The 19,344-nt window shown below is 40.2% G+C and overlaps 2 protein-coding genes across 2 annotated transcripts in view; both read left to right on the top strand.

Moving 5' to 3' along the window:
* The window catches only part of LOC131929982 (uncharacterized), a 12,231-nt gene extending 2,899 nt beyond the window's left edge, over positions 1-9,332 (top strand). Inside the window, exons 2-4 of the mRNA XM_059286369.1 lie at positions 6,351-6,449; positions 6,955-7,079; positions 8,975-9,332. Coding sequence (XP_059142352.1) covers positions 6,351-6,449; positions 6,955-7,079; positions 8,975-9,080 — 330 coding nt within the window. The 3' untranslated portion in view covers positions 9,081-9,332. The remainder of the gene's footprint in view (positions 1-6,350; positions 6,450-6,954; positions 7,080-8,974) is intronic.
* Positions 9,333-13,887: 4,555 nt separating this feature from the next.
* On the top strand, positions 13,888-17,591 carry LOC131929981 (uncharacterized). Its single transcript, XM_059286368.1, has 5 exons — positions 13,888-14,077; positions 14,940-15,075; positions 15,429-15,470; positions 16,374-16,490; positions 16,833-17,591. The coding sequence occupies exons 2-5, from the start codon at positions 14,985-14,987 to the stop codon at positions 17,114-17,116; spliced, it is 534 nt and encodes a 177-aa protein (XP_059142351.1). The 5' UTR covers positions 13,888-14,077; positions 14,940-14,984; the 3' UTR covers positions 17,117-17,591.
* The last annotated feature ends 1,753 nt before the right edge of the window (positions 17,592-19,344 follow it).

Genomic DNA, 19,344 nt, shown 5'->3' with positions numbered 1-19,344 from the left:
AGAATAGAATATGGTCGGACAAAGAATTACACATCAGGTGAACACCAAACAACCTGTGTATAATAGTGCGGAAAAATAATACATTATAAATTCATATACGTTTTTTTTTAGAAATCGGAAATATCGTAAAGTACTACTTCCGGTACACGGAATATTTCTCAAAATTTAACAGAAGGCAGGGGATATATCTTTTACATATGTGTGAAATTTCGTCAATCTATCTTAAACAGTACTCAAGTTATAGGCTTTTGAAAATCAAAAGTAGAATAAGTTCCATTTCCGGTTACCGGAAATTGCTCAGAAGTTAATAACAAATTTTATGTAATACCTATATATGAAATGTGTTGAACCTAACTCTAACGGTACTCAAGTTATCGTGTTCACACATGCAAAGCCCAGTTTTTCCGACTCGATTACGCGTAAAACGCCTAAATTTTGATAAATCTGGATTCTGAATTTTCGCCCGATTAAAATAAGTCCACTATACTCCATATATGTTGAAGTACTGAGTTGTAAAACGGTGAAAACTGTCAAAATGTCATGTGCTTTGTGCACGATTACGATACTTCCTCTCTACTCTGTATACGAGAAATTAATAACGATACGATCATGTCGAAATATTCGATAGCTTTGGTTACGCCCTAAAAATCGATTGGTCTCAAAAGATAATTACAGTTTTAAATATTGTCGTGATTACATTTGACAACATTTTAATTATTCTAGGTTAGTATTTATTAATGATGAAAGATAATTATATTTTTAGATACCGATGATATTTCTAATCACAAATTGAAATATTTTTTTGAATTAATAATTAATATTCATTTATTATTATCGAATACTAAATTTTACTATGGATTACTATCTGTTATTAATATACATTAATATATACTAATTATCATATTGCAATGTATTAATTAATTTAGACTAAATATTGTAACGCATTTCAGTTAAAAAAATAATTAAAAATAGACCTTTAATGAAATTTTTAAAAGATGTGAAATTCGATAGAGTTGTTTTATGTAATTTTTTTAACCCCAAAAAAAATTTAAAATCATTTTTTCTATTTTAATACGGTCTAACGTCCATTAGATGTGCAATCATTCAAAAGTGCCCAGTGTCGACTGAAATTAATTACATACGACTCCATGCATTGATCCAAACAGAATTTAAAACAATTATAATTAGCCATGAATATTTTTAAAAATATTTTTTTACAAAAAAATTTTTTACTTTTCACTGCATTGTCCGTAATTTAATGTTGTTTCTTTTTTTTTTTTAATCCTGATCTACAATCTACAAAAAAATGAAAAGATCTAGATCTAGATTTACTTCTAGCGATTTAAAAGTATGACCCTCTTTGTGGATGCGCTGTTAAACCGGAGTTTATATTTTGACCGGCATCAATGAGTTTAGTGCTGACAACTTGGATGTTGGTACACAAAGCTTTTGTCTAGTTTGAAAGTCAAAAATCGTCAATGCTAATCTAGTTTTTTCGCCACTGATATTTACGATCTCATTTGAATCGAAGTTTTTTTTTTGTCATGATGTATGAAGACTATTTTTAAAATTTAAAACAGCATTAGAAAAATCTTTAACATAAATAAATGTATTTTGTTTTTATTTTTTTTTTATTTTATATTGATTAGATTTTAAGGTAGAATTATATTCAAAATAAGGTGAACAAAGGAAATTTGCACCCCCCTCCCCTTGAGATTTCCATTTGCACCCCCCCCCCCTCAAACTTTCAATTTATTTTTCCAAGCCATTTTGGCGCCCCCTAAGGTCGGCGCCCGGGGACATATGTCCCCCCCCCCCCGCCCCTCGCTACGCTACTGCATGTCACACATCTTGTAGTTTGTATATTTATGTCAACACAGTTGGTTCTGAGAACACCAGGTTGTGATAAATTTAATTCAATGTTTTGTGGACGGCGGCACTACGCAGAGATTCGGTCGCTCTTATACAGAACTCAGTCTAGCGCTAGTGTTGAGGTACTCGGTGTACATGGGCTGCTAACGTCCTATTCGGCACACAAACTTCTCGTTCTAGCGCTAGTGTTGACGTACTCGGGTGTACATGGGCTGCTAACGTCCTATTCGGCACACAAACTTCTCGTTCTAGCGCTAGTGTTGAGGTATTCGGTGTACATGGGCTGCTAACGTCCTATTCGGCACACAAACTTCTCGTTCTAGCGCTAGTGTTGAGGTATTCGGTGTACATGGGCTGCTAACGTCCTATTCGGCACACAAACTTCTCGTTCTAGCGCTAGTGTTGACGTACTCGGGTGTACATGGGCTGCTAACGTCCTATTCGGCACACAAACTTCTCGTTCTAGCGCTAGTGTTGAGGTATTCGGTGTACATGGGCTGCTAACGTCCTATTCGGCACACAAACTTCTCGGTCTAGCGCTAGTGTTGAGGTACTCGGGTGTACATGGGCTGCTAACGTCCTATTCGGCACACAAACTTCTCGGTCTAGCGCTAGTGTTGAGGTACTCGGTGTACATGGGCTGCTAACGTCCTATTCGGCACACAAACTTCTCGGTCTAGCGCTAGTTTGTTTCTGGGGGGGGGGGGGGGGTGACACCACGAAGTATCGCACCAGGTGACACCTGACCTAGGGACGCCACTGTTATAATACTGAAACATTTTAAGTTTGTCATACGTCGAGTAAATATGTTTTATCATTGTACAATGTGAATAGATCTATGGTCACTTGATGTTATAGTCTATAAATGCTCGATTGAGGAAAACAAAAATACCGTTTCGCACTTTTTTTTGCGCAGTTTTCCTTTGCGCGGTTTTACGGTCACCCTATCAACTAATATTCTACTACACTGAACATTAAGACCCACTCATTATTTTAAGTCTTATGGTTGTTGGGTAATGGTGGGGGGGGGGGGGGGGGGGCGGAAGGAGGCACATACTGACAATTAAAGGAGGTCTAAACTAATTCTAACCTTGTAAACTTTATAAACAAGACGCGACTACATAAATTCCGCTGTACTGAGGTGCACGAAGCACTAATTGACCTTTACCCACTCAATCAGTTTTATTATCAAAGTAAAGGTAACCCATGATTCCAATCACGACGTAGAAGGCTGTACGTGGTTGACCAGTAATTATGCACAATTAATTCAATCGACAGAAAGGCATCGAATTCTATTTGACGGTTTGCCAGCAGGCTCCATTGCTGTATCCCCCCCCCCCCTCCCCTCGGGTGGTCGGGTTGTTTAATAATAACCATTTAGCTAGAACATTACTGTCTCTGTCAAATGTGTGACCTTCTCAGTTCGTCTCAAACCAACCCCCCTCCACCCAACCCTTCCCCACCCGACCCCCCTCCACCCGACCCCACCCGACCCACCTCCACCCGCCCGACCCCACCTGATCCCCCTCCACCCGACCCGACTCCACCCGACCCCCCTCCACCAGACCCCCCTCGCTTCCTGCCTAATGCTGTGCTGAAATAAACACGAAACATGCTAATTATAGGCGACTGGTATTAGATTTTACCTGTTATAATTTATGCTGCACAATGCTAAATTAAGGGCGCAATAATAAGTTACGTAATAATTAATTTTTGTTAATTTAATAAATAGCCCCTTGTTTTTACCACTCTGATAAATTAGTAGATTCGAGAATTGCTTCATTTAGATAGGCAGTGATAAGTCTTCAATGATGACCCACACTAGCTGCCAGTGACCCACCCTAACTGGGACACACCCTGTCTATGAACACCCTGCCAGTGACCCACCCTGCTAGTGACCCACCCTGCCAGTGACTCACCCTGCCAGTGACCCACCCTGCCAATGACCCACCCTGCCAGTGACTCACCCTGCCAGTGACCCACCCTGCCAATGAACCACCCTGCCATTGACCCACCATGCCATTGACCCACCCTTACTGTGACCCACCCTAACTACCAGTGACCCACCCTGCTAGTGACCCACCCTGCCAGTGATCCACCCTGCTAGTGACCCACCATGCCATTGACCCACCCTTACTGTGACCCACCCTAACTACCAGTGACCCACCCTGCAAGTGACCCACCCTGCCATTGACCCACACTACCTGCCTATATGATACCCCTGCTCCAACTAACCTAGAGACCTAAAATTAGGTAAACAAAACACCTATCTACCTGTCTACACCTGTACATTAAAACAAACAAAAAACTATGCTCTGATTTCTGTTAGCGTGGGTTGAAATTAAAACACCACAACTTGAAGTTAAAACAGGTTTAATCAGTTCAGTCGCTTACGTCCCTTGTTGTGCTCTTACCTCCCCTTGCCTCGGGATTTATTACCGTAGTTACCGGCCCTTGTGCCCAGCAAAGCGGAACTGATGCTCCTCTTTGTTTTGTGTGCGTTGCCAAAATGTCTCCGTCACAAAGATTTGGCTGCAAAAAAAAAGTTAATTAAGTTTATATAGGGTGAGGTGGGTGGGGTGGGGAGGGGGGGGGGGATAAAATTAGGCCACGTGCACCGTAAGTTGTTTTAACGTAGTTAATTACCGCTAGAACCTAATTGAAAATTAGACACAAATTGTGTGTGTTTTAATTAATCTGGCGTTTTTAGTACAAGATCACTCCCCCCCCCCCCCCCCATCAGAAAAACATCCCCCCCCCCCGCCCATTATAGTCCTTCTCGCCATTTCTACACACAAGCAAGGATACGTAACTATGTGAATAGCTACATGGTATCGGAGAATACGGTCATAGTCTACGGGATGTACACAAATTGATAATATCAACATTTTACCTCATTAATTAATTTAGCCGCTAATTGAAAATGTAATAACAAGCGTTTTCTTGGTTATCAGTGTTTCTTCCAGACATTTTTCTCCTGGGGGGGGGGGGGGGAGGGGCACTTGATATTTTCGGCGGGGGGAAGGTGCACTAAATATATGTTAAAAGTAAGTTTTCTATATGAATTGCATTTCGTTCGGGGGTGGGGGGGGGGTTGAGACCCCCGAAGAAAGTCTACCCCCCAAGAGATGCCTGGAAGAAACACTGCTGAGTATTAATTTAAGAATTTATTTTTTAGAGACTTAAATGTGGGGCTGTGTTATAATTTAAACTTCAAGTATGACAGTAGAACAATAGATACCCTTTCTAACAGCACTAGGGATTTGAACCAGCAACCCCCCCCCCCCTTATATCTTCTCGGCACTCTGCCAGACTTTTTCGGACCCTAAGTTATATCAGGCCCGCAGTCAATATCTTTGTAGGCCCTAGATGAATATTTCTGTTGGTCAGATTTCTCTCTCCCACCCCCTCCACCCCCACTCTTGCAAAAATGTCAAAGTGGTTTATTATCGTCGTGGCTAATAATATATGCGACCCTATTCCATCAATGTTTCTGTGACTTTCAGTGCTCCCCCCCCCCCCACATGTGTATATACTGTGTTGATGCGACACTGTTGAGACGACCCCCACCCTCTCCATGTTGCCAGGGTGGGGCAGAGTGGGGCCGTATGTGCACGTGCATTAACCAGACTTGGCGCGTGCACGTCACGCAGAAGACATGGCAGCTGCAGGAATGCACATGTCGTCTGCTACAAAACACGGTGCTGCAACAGTCGAGAGGGATCAGTGGCGTCCCCTGGGGGGGGGGGGGCATCAGTGGCAACCCCCGGGGGAGGGGGGCATCAATGACGTCCCAGTGTGGGGGATCACGGCAACCATCTCTACCGCCGTGACGTCATAGTCAGATACCGATTTGATTGGCTGACATTACACGGGGCGCGGTGAATCGTGCCTCGTCATTTGATTGGTCCAATCCGACACCGTTCTACAAGGGTTAGTTTTGCGCATCTGGCGCCCAGGCATGAATAAATTACCAATCATTGATCATAAATCGGAGAACTAAATGTTCTTGCTCTAGAAATTGTTTACAAACTACTCACGAAGTTTAGTTGATTGAGGACAAATATTAGGTAAATACGACTTGAGCTACAAATTGTAGGAACTGTAACTTTAACCTACTCAAGTATTCGTGTAAAAAAACAAACGTTCCCAACATCGCTGTAGAGTTGATGTTTGGTAGGTTCAAAGATGAGCAGCTCTTCATTGTTCACGTGACCCTCTGGTGTAGAGTACACCGAGCAAATCACGTGACTCTCTAGCACCGACCAGCAAATGTCCAGCAAATCCACTCGCTCTAAACACCTTGGCACCGTCACAAAAACACCATTATACAAAATAACCCAGCCCACGTAATAACCATTATTCTATTCCAACTGTTCCAAGTTTCAGATGTTGGTCAAACCACAGGCTAAACTTTCTAACATTTCAACTAAACTTTCTAACATTCCAACTAAACTCCCTAACATTCCAACTTTCAGATGTTCGTCAAAACACAGTTGCTGCTTACGTTGACACTTTTCGTTGTCTACGTCATCCACACGACGACAGCCGCGCCACAGAACCCCTGCATGTTCCAGGTAAATCAGCTGACCGGAAGTTGTAAGGGGCTGGGAGAGTTCAATACGTGGTAGATAAAATTAACGGAAGAGTTAAAAGGATTAGCAGAGATAGTTAGACTTTGGTTGTTTAGATCGTTTGACTGTGAATTATTGGTTTAGCAAATTATTTGTTTTCACATTGGTGTGGCCTGTAAATGGTGGGTGTCACACAAGAGGGGGGGGGGGGGTACTAGGGATAGTGTCATTCTCTCATCAAACAAACTATGTCTGTCAACCAACAACCCATGTCTGTCTGTCATCAAACAACTTATGTCTGTCTCTCATACAACAACCTACGACTGTCTGTCACCCAACACCCTATGTCTGTCTGTCATCGAACAACCTACGTCTGTCTGTCACCAAAAACCTATGTCTAGCATCCAACACACAATGTCTGTCTCTCATACAACACCCACCGTCTGTCTGTCATCCAACACCCACCGTCTGTCTGTCACCCAACACCCAACGTCTGTCTGTCACACAGTGCATGCGGGAGGTACTCAAGTGCAAGCGAGCAGAGAGTAACGGCATCTACTCTGAGGTCGACTGCTGTGAGAAGTACACGCTGTGCTACTTCATGTGTCAACCGGAAGCGGATACAGCGCCACCGTAAGTTACACCCCCATGAGAACGGGGGGGGGAGAAAGCATGCCAATATATAGATAACATTTGGGAGTGTGTCGATGGGAGGGGAGAGGGTGATCAGATATTGACAACAACGAGTGTCCAAACACATTGTCACGCCTTAACAACAAAACCCACACTCTTAACCTTAGCCCTCACCATAAGCCTAACCTTAACCTTAACCTTAATCTTAATCTTAACCTTAACCTTAACCTTAACCTTAACCTTAACCTTAACCTTAACCTTAACCTTAACCTTAACCTTAACCTTAACCTTAACCTTAACCTTAATCTTAATCTTAACCTTAATCTTAACAATAATCATAAACAAAACCTTAACCTTAACACTAAGGAAAGATAACTCGGCGAGCTCACATACATAGCACAAACTTTGAATTACGTCCCCTACTTGAGAACATTTTTGTCTCACTTGAAATTAATTTTTGACGTGTAGGCTATCAAAATTCCCTGATTTCAGCGGGTGTTAGAGTTAATCTATGCTAAGGACAGTTCTTCAAAGGGCAGGGGTGGCTGGAGGTGATAGGGTGGGGTGGTGGGAAGGGTGGAGTGGGGTGGTTAAATTAAATCAGCCAGATGGACATTAGATAAACCAGATATCATGTGCACCGATGTAGCATTTACTTCATGTGAATCAATGCAGCCTAGTTGGGTTTCTTTCAGGCTACTCTTCAAGGGAAAATGTCGCCCGCCACCCCCCCCCCCCCCACCCTTCCAGCCCTCCAGTGTAAATAGAAAAAAAAAATATTTATATAGAACATATATACTTTAACCAGCGTCCACCCCACTCCGGATGTTTTGGTGCACCCCGTCCATTTGGGAGAAAAACACGACTGAAATTAATGACTATCCTTCACGTGAACCCATGTAACCTTGAACCCACTTAACCTTCACGTGACCCCATGTAACCTTGAACCCATGTAACCTTTACGTGAACCCATATAACCTTGAACCCATGTAGTCTTCACGTGAGCCCTGCCCTAATTCACGTGAACCCATGTAACCTTGAACCCATGTAACCTTCACGTGAACCCATGTAACCTTCACGTGAACCCATGTAACCTTCACGTGAAGCCATGTAACCTTCACGTGAACCCATGTAACCTTGAACCCACGTAACCTTCACGTGAACCCATGTAACATTGAACCCACGTAACCTTCACGTGAACCCATGTAACCTTGAATCCGTGTAACCTCCACGTGAACCCATGTAACCTCCACGTGAACCCATGTGACCTTCACGTGAACCCTGCCCTAATTCACGTGAACCCATGTGACCTTCACGTGAACCCCGCCCTAATTCACGTGAACCCATGTGACCTTCACGTGAACCCTGCACTAATTCACGTGAACCCATGTAACCTTCACGTGAACCCTGCACTAATTCACGTGAACCCATGTAACCTTCACGTGAACCCTGCACTAATTCACGTGAACCCATGTAATCTTCACGTGAACCCCGCCCTAATTCATGTGAACCAATGTAACCATGAACCCATTTAACCTTCACGTGAACCCATGTAACCTTGAACCCATGTAACCTTCACGTGAACCCTGCACTAATTCACGTGAACCCATGTAACCTTCACGTGAACCCTGCACTAATTCACGTGAACCCATGTAACCTTCACGTGAACCCCGCCCTAATTCATTTGAACCAATGTAACCATGAACCCATTTAACCTTCACGTGAACCCATGTAACCTTGAACCCATGTAACCTTCACGTGAACCCTGCACTAATTCACGTGAACCCATGTAACCTTCACGTGAACCCTGCCCTAACTCACGTTAACCCATGTAACCTTGAACCCATGTGACCTTCACGTGAACCCTGACCTAACCCACGTGACCTCTCTTACAGCTGCAGCCCTAAAGGAAAACGTGGGAGCTGGAACAAGCGTGGCTCCTGGAACAAGAGAGCGATGCCAGCTGATTTCGAAGACTACGACCGCGCCAACATCTTCTAGTAACCATAGCAACAGCCCTTAGGGAGACGGACGCCCGGACGACAAGGCGGTGGCGTCTACGACAAGCGAGCGAACGTCTAAGACAGACTGATTTTACTTTTCGATTCTCGACGAAGAATAAAACTAGGGACGTTATTTAATCAAGCACAGAACAAATGCCAGTTGCCCTGCCGACTATTTTTGTAACCAGACTTTGTACAGACGAAACATTTTCATTACGTTTGCTTTGATTTAAAAAAAATAAAATACAGCCCATTATCATTAAAGATTTCTAATTGTTGTCTTTTAAAATTAACCTAGCATCTAGGTATCATGAAGTTGTCAACTGCCAGTGAAGCACATTCCATTTATATTACATTTCCATGCTTTCCAGCCTTTTGCTAATTTTTCGTTTCTTTTCAACTCTTTCTTACAATTTTCATATAATTATCGGTCCTTACTACAAAACATAATTTAGAGTTGAAAATATGTAGTTTGATATTTTTTAACTATTTACTGAGATCTCCGTATATTTTAAGTAACTAAAACAGCTCCTCTGGTCTACTGCAATCTTACCTTTGGTTCATGTTAGAGCCCCTGTCCTTATCAACCACACTCAAAAGATTTGTCAACTTTCTACTTCCCCCAGCGCCCAACCACCTCTCTCAATTAACACTGTGTTTTGTGCGTTTATTCTCAATATTTTTGACTTGTGCTCACTGAAGTCAGATCTGTCTTGAAATTGAATCTTTTTTTTTTTTATAGTTTTTTTTTTTTTTTTTTTTTATTTATTTATTTATTTTTTTTTTGTTTGTTTCTGGCATTGGGATGCTCACATAGAGTTAAGGAGAAGCAACGAAAAATATAAAACCATCTACCAGACAATCTGGTTATGAGGGCTTAAAAGGGAATAGTCTCTGGAAAAAACTTCTCAATTAATAATCTTTGTTTTATTTGTTTGTGTGTATTGAAGTTGGATTTCTTAGGGGAATATTTGCATACATCAGAGACTCTTGTTAACATATGGTTGCCATGGAAACGAGGGCCATCTTGAAAAAAAACAACTTTCGTAGAGGTCTAAAGTTTAAAAAACTAACATAAATATTATTATATATACAATGATCCTTCTTTTACAAACTCTAATAGAGTCAGCCGGCTAGTTTTTGTAACAGAAAACACCCTTTAAAAAATTCAAATTTTCCTATTTTTAACACGTTTTTCTTAACTCAGCTTCGCGTTTGTTTGTGGGTTTGTTGTTAAAATTGACAACGAAAATTAGCACCCTTCTGATTGCTCTAGAGATCTGAAATTCGTTATGCAGGCTATTTTCGTATAACAATTTCAGATGCAATCATAAAAACTAGCAATTAGAGACCTAAATTAGCTTAATTAAATTACGCCCCTAGGACCCTAAAATTGAGGACATGATTTCTCAAAAACGCATGTAAATTTATAAAGTACTAATAATATCCCGCACTTTTATACACATTTTTTAGGCGTTCACTTGGTGTGGGACGGAGTGGTCTAGCGGTAGAGAGCTGGACTGCTAACCCGTTAGTCTTGAGTTCGTATCCGAGTTCAAGTCAGTAGACCGTCCCTGAGTCCACCCAACTCTGATGGGTAACTAAATCACGTTAAGGAAAGTAAAGGCGGCTGGGTATAGTGCTGACCACACTATCTCTTCATATGCCGAGGTCACAGAAACAAGTGAACTCTACTTCACTTGCCCCATAGACCGCCAGGTTTGAAAGAGAAACTTTTCACTTGGTGTGCAATTTTTTTTTTATTACCACGTTTTTTAAAAATGTTTTACAGTGTAATGCTTAAGGTGGGTGGAGAATCGACAGTTAATTTGTTCGAGGAGGGATGGACGGTGGGCCAACTACCTAAAAGCATTCAAAAACCTTTTGATCCTTTTTATTTTGATAAAAAAATCCTCTAAATTTGTATGTATTTAAAAACACTTAGTCAAGTCATACTTAATCAAGTCATTAGATAAAGTAGAAAATAAACTATATAAAAAACTTTTTAAAAAAACACGTTTTTCATGTGTAGCAACGGACTAAAAAGGAGAAAATAAAATACTTAAAATTTTTTTTTTTTTAAAAACCACGTTTTTCTTGTGGACTAAAAAGTAGAAAATAAATTTTTCTTCCGACCCTAGGGGATCTACCAATGACTGCTCGTAGATTTTGTGCTTCCTCGAGCTGTGCAGGTTCTTGTGATGACTGTTCATACATTTGATGACAAAAAAACGTGGGTCGGGCAGATTTATGATTAAAGCGAAAAGCACACAACACACGAATTTTGGAAATTTGATGGTGAACGTACCCACGTTTTTTTTTAAGTATTTTATTGTATTGTGAAATACCAAAGCTAACAATTACGAAGGAGCAATAAAAAAGATAGGTAGAATACCTTTTAAAGATAGATGCTTAAATCTTTAGCAGACACCCCCCCCCCTCCTCTCCACACATCCACCCCACAATCTTACAAGCCTTAGCCCATCCATTAAAATTTGGACTGTGAAGTTTTACATTCACCAACGCCCTGTGACGAAGGTGTTGACTAGTTTAGTCACTCATTGGCTGGTTATTAATAGATTAACCAATTAAACTGTGTTGACGAAGTACCAAGTTTTTTTGTAATAAGATAAGAAAGTCACGCTTCACCAAGCGTCAAATTTGTTTACTCCGAAATAAGGTCTTCATCAGAGTTAAACTCGGTTCATCTTAGCCCGGATTTAACTGAGGTTGACAGTTCAAATTTTTGGGATGGGTCTAAGTTAGTAGGCCCTATGTCTCGGTTTTTTAGTTTTTGATGCTTTTGTTTTAGACGTTTTTGTTTGCGATGTGTGTTTTTAAAAAACAGTAGTGTTGGAAACTGAATTTTAGTCCTAATTTAATGTTTTAAAAAACCGTTATTGTATACAGCAATGGAAATTGGTGATGAATATATTCAATTTTGACCGAGCTCAGTCAATATTTTAGAAAGAAACGTAAAAATAATTAAAAGGCAATTCTGAGGAGGGCGTGGGGGTGGAGGCTGAGGTGTAACGTTTTGCGACGTTGTATGACGCAGGGGTAAGGGGAGGTAAAAATCGTCAAAAAGCGTGATATCATGTATTGATGTCCCCTATCAAGTCATCTTGTTGTAACATAATGGTCGTTTGGTGATGGTGATGGTAGCTCTACGGTGGTATAGTGGTGATGGTGACGGTGGTTCTACGGTGGTGTGATGGTGATGGTGATGGTAGCTCTACGGTGGTGTGGTGGTGATGGTGACGGTGGTTCTACGGTGACGTGGTGGTGACGGTGGTTCTACGGTGGTGTGATGGTGACGGTGGTTCTACGGTGGTGTGATGGTGATGGTGGTTCTACGGTGGTGTGATGGTGATGGTGATGGTAGCTCTACGGTGGTGTGATGGTGATGGTGACGGTGGTTCTACTGTGGTATAGTGGTGATGGTGACGGTGGTTCTACGGTGGTGTGATGGTGATAGTAGCTCTACGGTGGTGTGATGGTGATGGTGACGGTGGTTCTACTGTGGTGTGATGGTGATGGTGACGGTGGTTCTTCGGTGACGTGGTGGTGACGGTGGTTCTACGGTGGTGTGATGGTGATGGTGACGGTGGTTCTTCGGTGACGTGGTGGTGACGGTGGTTCTACGGTGGTGTGATGGTGATGTTGACGGTGGTTCTACGGTGGTGTGATGGTGATGGTGATGGTAGCTCTACGGTGGTATAGTGGTGATGGTGACGGTGGTTCTACGGTGGTATAGTGGTGATGGTGATGGTGGTTCTACGGTGGTGTGATGGTGATGGTGACGGTGGTTCTTTGGTGACGTGGTCGTGACGGTGATGATTATGTGGTTTTTCAACGGTGGTATGGTGATGATATTGTGGTTCAACTTTGGTGCTATTGTGGTGTTATTTTTGTGCTACCGTTGGGTTGTTCTAGGTTATGGTGGTAATATACAGCGGTGTAACTGTAGTGGTGTGCTCTCCTGTCTGATATAAATATATCAAAATGTATAACTGGCTAAAACTGATACAATAAGTTAATGCCCTGCTGCCCACAACAGAATATAACGCAATGTTCTGCTGACTGTCACCAGTTACAGAATGAATAGTCACGTGATTTCTCCGATAATTCTCTTTCTCTCTCGTCTTCTCAAAAAAATTTTTTTTATTAAAACCCATACTTCTGTTTTCCCATGAGTCATGATAATATTTGATACACCATATCCCATATTTCAGCAGTGTTTCTTCCAGACTTCTTTCTCCGGGGGGGGGGGGGGCGGACTAAAATTTCCGGGGGACGGACTCTGTTAAAGTATATATTTTCTATATAAATTCCATTTCGATGGGGGGTATATTCTATTCGCCTCCCCCCCCCCCCCCCCCCCCGAAAAGATGCCTGGAAGAAACACTGATATTTCAGACCCCATGATATTTCAAACCTTATAATATTTCAGACTCTGTCTTCTTAGAAAGCTTGGCACTAAACCACGCCACAAATAAATTATAACATTTGTTTTGTTTAGCAGAAGTAGAATGTTAGATTATTCCATTTTTTTTTTAAATCCTTTTTTTTTTACACTCATTTCAACTTTCGCCCAAACGATCCATCTTTTTGTTTTTCCCAAATCACAAGTGGATAAAAAGGTAAACGGATGTTTTTGTTATTGGAAATAATTTATGCAAATTTCAGCTGCGGCGTATTTTAACGCCTCGTGCGGGTTGGATTAAAAACATTGACATCACGAACATTGTTCACGAAAGAAAACAATGTGGTTATGCAAACTACAAAGGTGGATCGGGGAGATTTGAAGTCAGATACCTTCAATAGAACAACAGGATACATTAGCGCGATTATGTGGGCGACTTCATAGGTTAATCTTGTGACGTCATAGGGATGGTTTACCTATAAAAGTCGCGCTAAAAATTTCTGAGTGTGTGGAAATATTTTGATTTGTAAGTACAAAATTTTGATCAACATTTTTAGTCATCTGAACAGGTACGTTTAATTTAGTTTATCATTTTAGAGGTTTTTTTTTTTTGTTTTGTTTTTTATTTTCCAGCTACATTCGTGTGTCGTTTTTAGACACTCTTTTTTTTTTTGCTAAAGTAAATATCTGCAGAATTTTAACATAATAAAATCTTTCACAAACGCGTTAAGCTTTAGGAAGTCATGAAAAGAATATTGGTCAAAATTTAATCTGGAACAAAATAATCTTTGCTAGACTTGTTACAGCTTTTAGAAAAAGTTGGTAAGAAAATATGTTAGAGTACAAATATAACCCAATTTGAAAATTTGAAAATTACCTCGACATTAAATGAACATATTCAGCCCTGTTTGTTACCTGACATTGAGTCGACTCAGCTTTAATGGGTACCTTAGCTCCAGCGCTAAGTCGTTTCCTCACATCCTGTCAACTCAGCCCTAATGTGTACCTGACATTGAGTCAACTCAGCCCTAATGTGTACCTGACACTGAGTCAACTCAGCCCTAATGTGTACCTGATATTGAGTCAACTCAGCCCTACTGTGTACCTGACATTGAGTCAACTCAGCCCTAATGTGTACCTGATATTGAGTCAACTCAGCCCTAATATGTACCTGACATTGAGTCAACTCAGCCCTAATGTGTACCTGATATTGAGTCAACTCAGCCCTAATGTGTACCTGATATTGAGTCGACTCAGCCCTAATGTGTACCTGACATTGAGTCGACTCAGCCCTAATGTGTACCTGACCTCATAAACACAATGAAAGTTGCGACTCAAACAAAACAAACAGATAAACTCTACTTCACCTTCACACTAATACTGTCTTATTCAAAAGTACACATCTAATTAGATATTTTTTTCCTACTGTAGGTGTTTATTGTTTAATATCAATAGTAGCAAGTTTAGAAACCCAAAATGGAAGGCTTAAGTTACGTGCTCTTTTGCGTCACAATCATCTCCTTGGCAACCATAAACGGTGCAGTAGCAACACCACGAGGTAGGGGAGGTAATGTAACCATTATTTTTTAGAAGATAACTATTTACAAATTTAAAAAATACAAATTAAATATCATAGCTGTTACGAATAGTTTACTTTCCTAAAACACTAAGTATGCCGTTGTAAAAACCACAGATGTTATTTTAGCCTGAAAACTGAGAAAATGAATTTTGTCTTCCTTTTAAAAATAAATAAAATAAGTGTCTAAAGACATCGTGGACCTGTTTCATATATGTTTTTTGAAGTGTATTCCAAGTCAAGTAAGTATGACCTTAGTAGATCGTGGGGTAGGGGGTGGGAACAGTAATGTAAAGTACCTTATCAATTATATTATAAAAATAAAATATGTCTACCATTTTTAGGGAACAGCTATGAGAGAGATGACAGAGGGAGTCGAACTAGTGGTAACATTTTAAATTTTTTGACATTTGGCTTCCTTACGTGTCATCGTGATGTCAAACTTTGTTAATGATGACACCACTTTGACATTGTATTAACTAATTTAGAGGAAATAAGTTTTTTTACCGGCTTGTTTATTAAACTTTAAACCTAGATTTAGCACGTCCATGTTTTTTTAAGTTTTTGTTCGTTGTCATCATTCTCTCAGATATTTGAGAATCAGGCTAGCAAGATTAGTTCTCACAAGACTTTGTGTTATGGTCGCGGCTAACTTTAACTATCTGTTTACCCTAGGTTACCCCGGTAAATAACCTTGTCTATCTATTGACCCCAGTTACCCCGGCAACTAACCCTGTCTATCTTTTTATTACCCTAGGTTACCCCGGTAACTAACCCTGTGTGTCTATTACCCCAGGTTACCCCGGTAACTAACCCTGTGTGTCTATTACCCCAGGTTACCCCGGTAACTAACCCTGTGTGTCTATTTACCCTTGGTTACCACGGTAACTAACCCTGTGTGTATATTTACCCCATGTTACCCCGGTAACTAACCCTGTCTATTACCCCAGGTTACCCCGGTACTAACCCTGTCTGTTTACCCCAGGTTACCCCGGTAACATCCTGAGTTACCTCCAGTCATTGTCTGTCTATTGACACTAGGTTACCCCGGTAACTAACCCTGTCTGTCTGTTTACCCCAGGTTACCCCGGTACTAACCCTGTCTGTCTGTTTACCCCAGGTTACCCCGGTACTAACCCTGTCTGTCTGTTTACCCCAGGTTACCCCGGTACTAACCCTGTCTGTCTGTTTACCCCAGGTTACCCCGGTAACATCCTGAGTTACCTCCAGTCATTGTCTGTCTATTGACACTAGGTTACCCCGGTACTAACCCTGTCTGTTTACCCCAGGTTACCCCGGCAACATCCTGAGTTACCTCCAGTCCCTAGACCAGAGGCTGAGACGTGTGGAGAGGGAAGGCTGTCTCTCGGGGTATCTTTACCAGACTGTCTGCAGCGACAACAACGGTGAGCGCTGATTGGTTGGTTTTATTTGGTGGATGCTGTGATTGGTTGGTTTTATTTGGTGGATGCTGCTGATTGGTTGGTCTTGTGTGATGGTCGGTTTTGATTGGTTGATTTTGTTTAATGGTCTTTTTTCATTGGTGGGTTTTATTTAGTGGTCTTTGTTCATTGGTTGGTTTTATTTGTTGTTTTTTTTTTTATTGGTTGCCATCTGAAAAGGCTACATATTCGAAAAATTCAGCATCGAAATACTTTTAACAAGCTGTTTTGTTAAAATTAAAATTACTATCAATATATTTTAATATTCAACTGAAGACTGAATATAACCTTTGACCCCACCACCAGGTACCTCCGTGGCCTTGACCGACTGCACAGAGTCCCAGCTGCTGAACAACAATGTCACGGTCATCAACCTTCCCGTCCTGTTCACCTCCCCCTTCCTCGCCCCGCCCGCGGTGGTTGCAGGGTTGACCGGGTTGTCGTTCTTTGCCGGAAGTGACTGGCAGGTCCAGTCCACCAACGTCACCACTTCCGGTTTCAACGTTCGAGTGACGCTGAAGGGAATCCTGCCCTTTGAGCTGAAGATCTTCTGGATGGCCTGCACTAAAGCACGGGCTCTCTTTGGATAAACGTACCATGACAGTGAGAGGAGGGATGAATCGGCGATTCACAGACAAAAAAAAATATAATTTTATACAAGTGTGATTGTTGATAATGGAAGAGTGTTCATAGATGATAAGCTGTCAATAGGGAATCTTTACATATGCTCGCAGTCCTATTCCGTCAAGTCTATCGTTTCCTATCAGTTCTATCTCATCACATCAACACTGCCCATTTTATCGATTCTATCCTATTGTATCTGCTCTGCCACGTTCTGTAAATTATATCCCATTTTATAAATCATATACTAATTTATCCATTTTATGCATTGTCCCATCACGCGGATGATGTTTGATTGTAATCTAAGCATGCGCATATAATGTCAAGCTCTCGCTTACTTTAACAAATACTAAAACTGATGTAAATTTTGTTTACCGTCTATAACATCAAACCCACATCGTGTAACAATTATCAAACATCAAGATGTATTACCAGTCAAAAGTTTTATAATTTTGTAATAAAAATGCTATAAAATATCAAATATCGTTTTTTTTATGTGTTGAATTTCAAACTGTCTTGTTTGTTGTTTGTGGTTTGCAATACTTGTCGTAGGTAGTCCAAACTGAAATTAACTATTGATTGCAGAATTCTGGAGTGAGTATGTCATGAAAGAACTTTTAATTGTAAGGTCTATGCCACAAATTTTATAAAAATATCTCAATAAATAAAAAAGTTATGCGATTTTTAAAAAAGCAAAATTTGGTAAAAAACTGATTTTCAAAAAGTGCCATTTTTGAGAACCCATATTTTTTAAACTAAATAACATAGAAGTGTAGAAATTGGTAAAGTTGCTGCAAAGTTTGTAATATATATGCCCAATTTTTTCAGTCATCTAAAATGAGTCTTTCTAAGGTAAAAAAATAATTGAAAATGACAAAAATGCGTTTTGGTCACTTTTATTTTCATTAAAAATAAAAAAAAATTCAATTTTTTTTTTTTTTTTTTTTTGCTTTGGAATAACTCTAAAACTATTGTGTTGGTAACATCAACGTGGAAAAATGTGTTAATTATTTTCAAAAATCACATGAGTTAAAATATTATTTTAAAAAATACCACAGTTATCTAGTGCAGGAGAAACAGAATCAAAATTTAGTAGAGTAAATGTAATGTAATGTAGTTTAATAAAGACGTGATGCCTACAAGTGATGCAGCAGTTGATGCCACATGCTTTGGTTTCTTTTCAAACTTATACGGTTGATAACTGCTTTGGGGGAACAGTTTTTAAAACTACAACTCCACATCTTTGTACGTCTTGTTTCCCTCAACCTTGATCTTGTGGAGCATCAAGAGTAAGTAATATGTTTTGGGAATTGTAGGGGGGAGTGGGGTCTTGGCCTTCTTCCCTTCCCTTGTAAGGAAAGTTCTGGATAGGCCACTGTAAATGTCTCCAGCTATGGAATAAACAATTGATTTAGTGATTAATAAAATAGAATTAAATTTACTACCAGCCTATTGTGTAGGCCTACTATTTGTCCTATGACTATAACTGGAAACATATGAAAAAGCCTGAAAACACCTTTTTGTTAAAAGTAATTTATACTTTATATATATTTTTAAGAGTAATTCTACTGAATGAAATTTGAAATATTCGTTGCTTGTGCCACACTGGTTGAGATATCCAATAATGAAGATGCCATACTGTGGTTCTCAACATCCTATAGGACAACTTAACTGTCCTTCATTGTTACTATTATATGCATATAAAATAAATAAATAATGAGAAATACTACTAGTACTACTTACACTTACAACTAATATAACATTTAAAACTAAGTCACAACATGTAGAATCTTAATAAATTGCACCACCATCTAAAAATTGATCTGGTACATTTTATTACGGAGACTGGCGCAGACCATTTCACATTATTTAGCAGGGGAATCAGAATCAGAGCACACAACAGAAAATAAAAAAAATTAATCACAGTAGTCCTTAAAATTTAGTGTCTTTTGTTTTAAATAAATCGATAAAAATGTATAGTTATTATAATTATACATTTCTTTTGTGTTTCATTAATATTTTATAAGTATTTAACCTTCGTTCCCTGTAAATAATTGAGTTCGTCCACATAGTAACCAGGATAGTCTGGTGGCCATTTTGAATTTGTCGATTCATAGTTTTGACGTGATAGTCCAGATAAACTGTAGTAATACGACCCTATCATTGATCCCAGTCAATAGATTTTGAAGAATTAGTA

Source organism: Physella acuta, unplaced genomic scaffold (assembly GCF_028476545.2).
Source record: "Physella acuta isolate Inbredline_101_S28 unplaced genomic scaffold, ASM2847654v3 ptg001700l, whole genome shotgun sequence".
NCBI classification, from domain to species: Eukaryota; Metazoa; Mollusca; class Gastropoda; family Physidae; genus Physella; species Physella acuta.
This window is presented reverse-complemented; position numbering and strand designations above follow the sequence as displayed.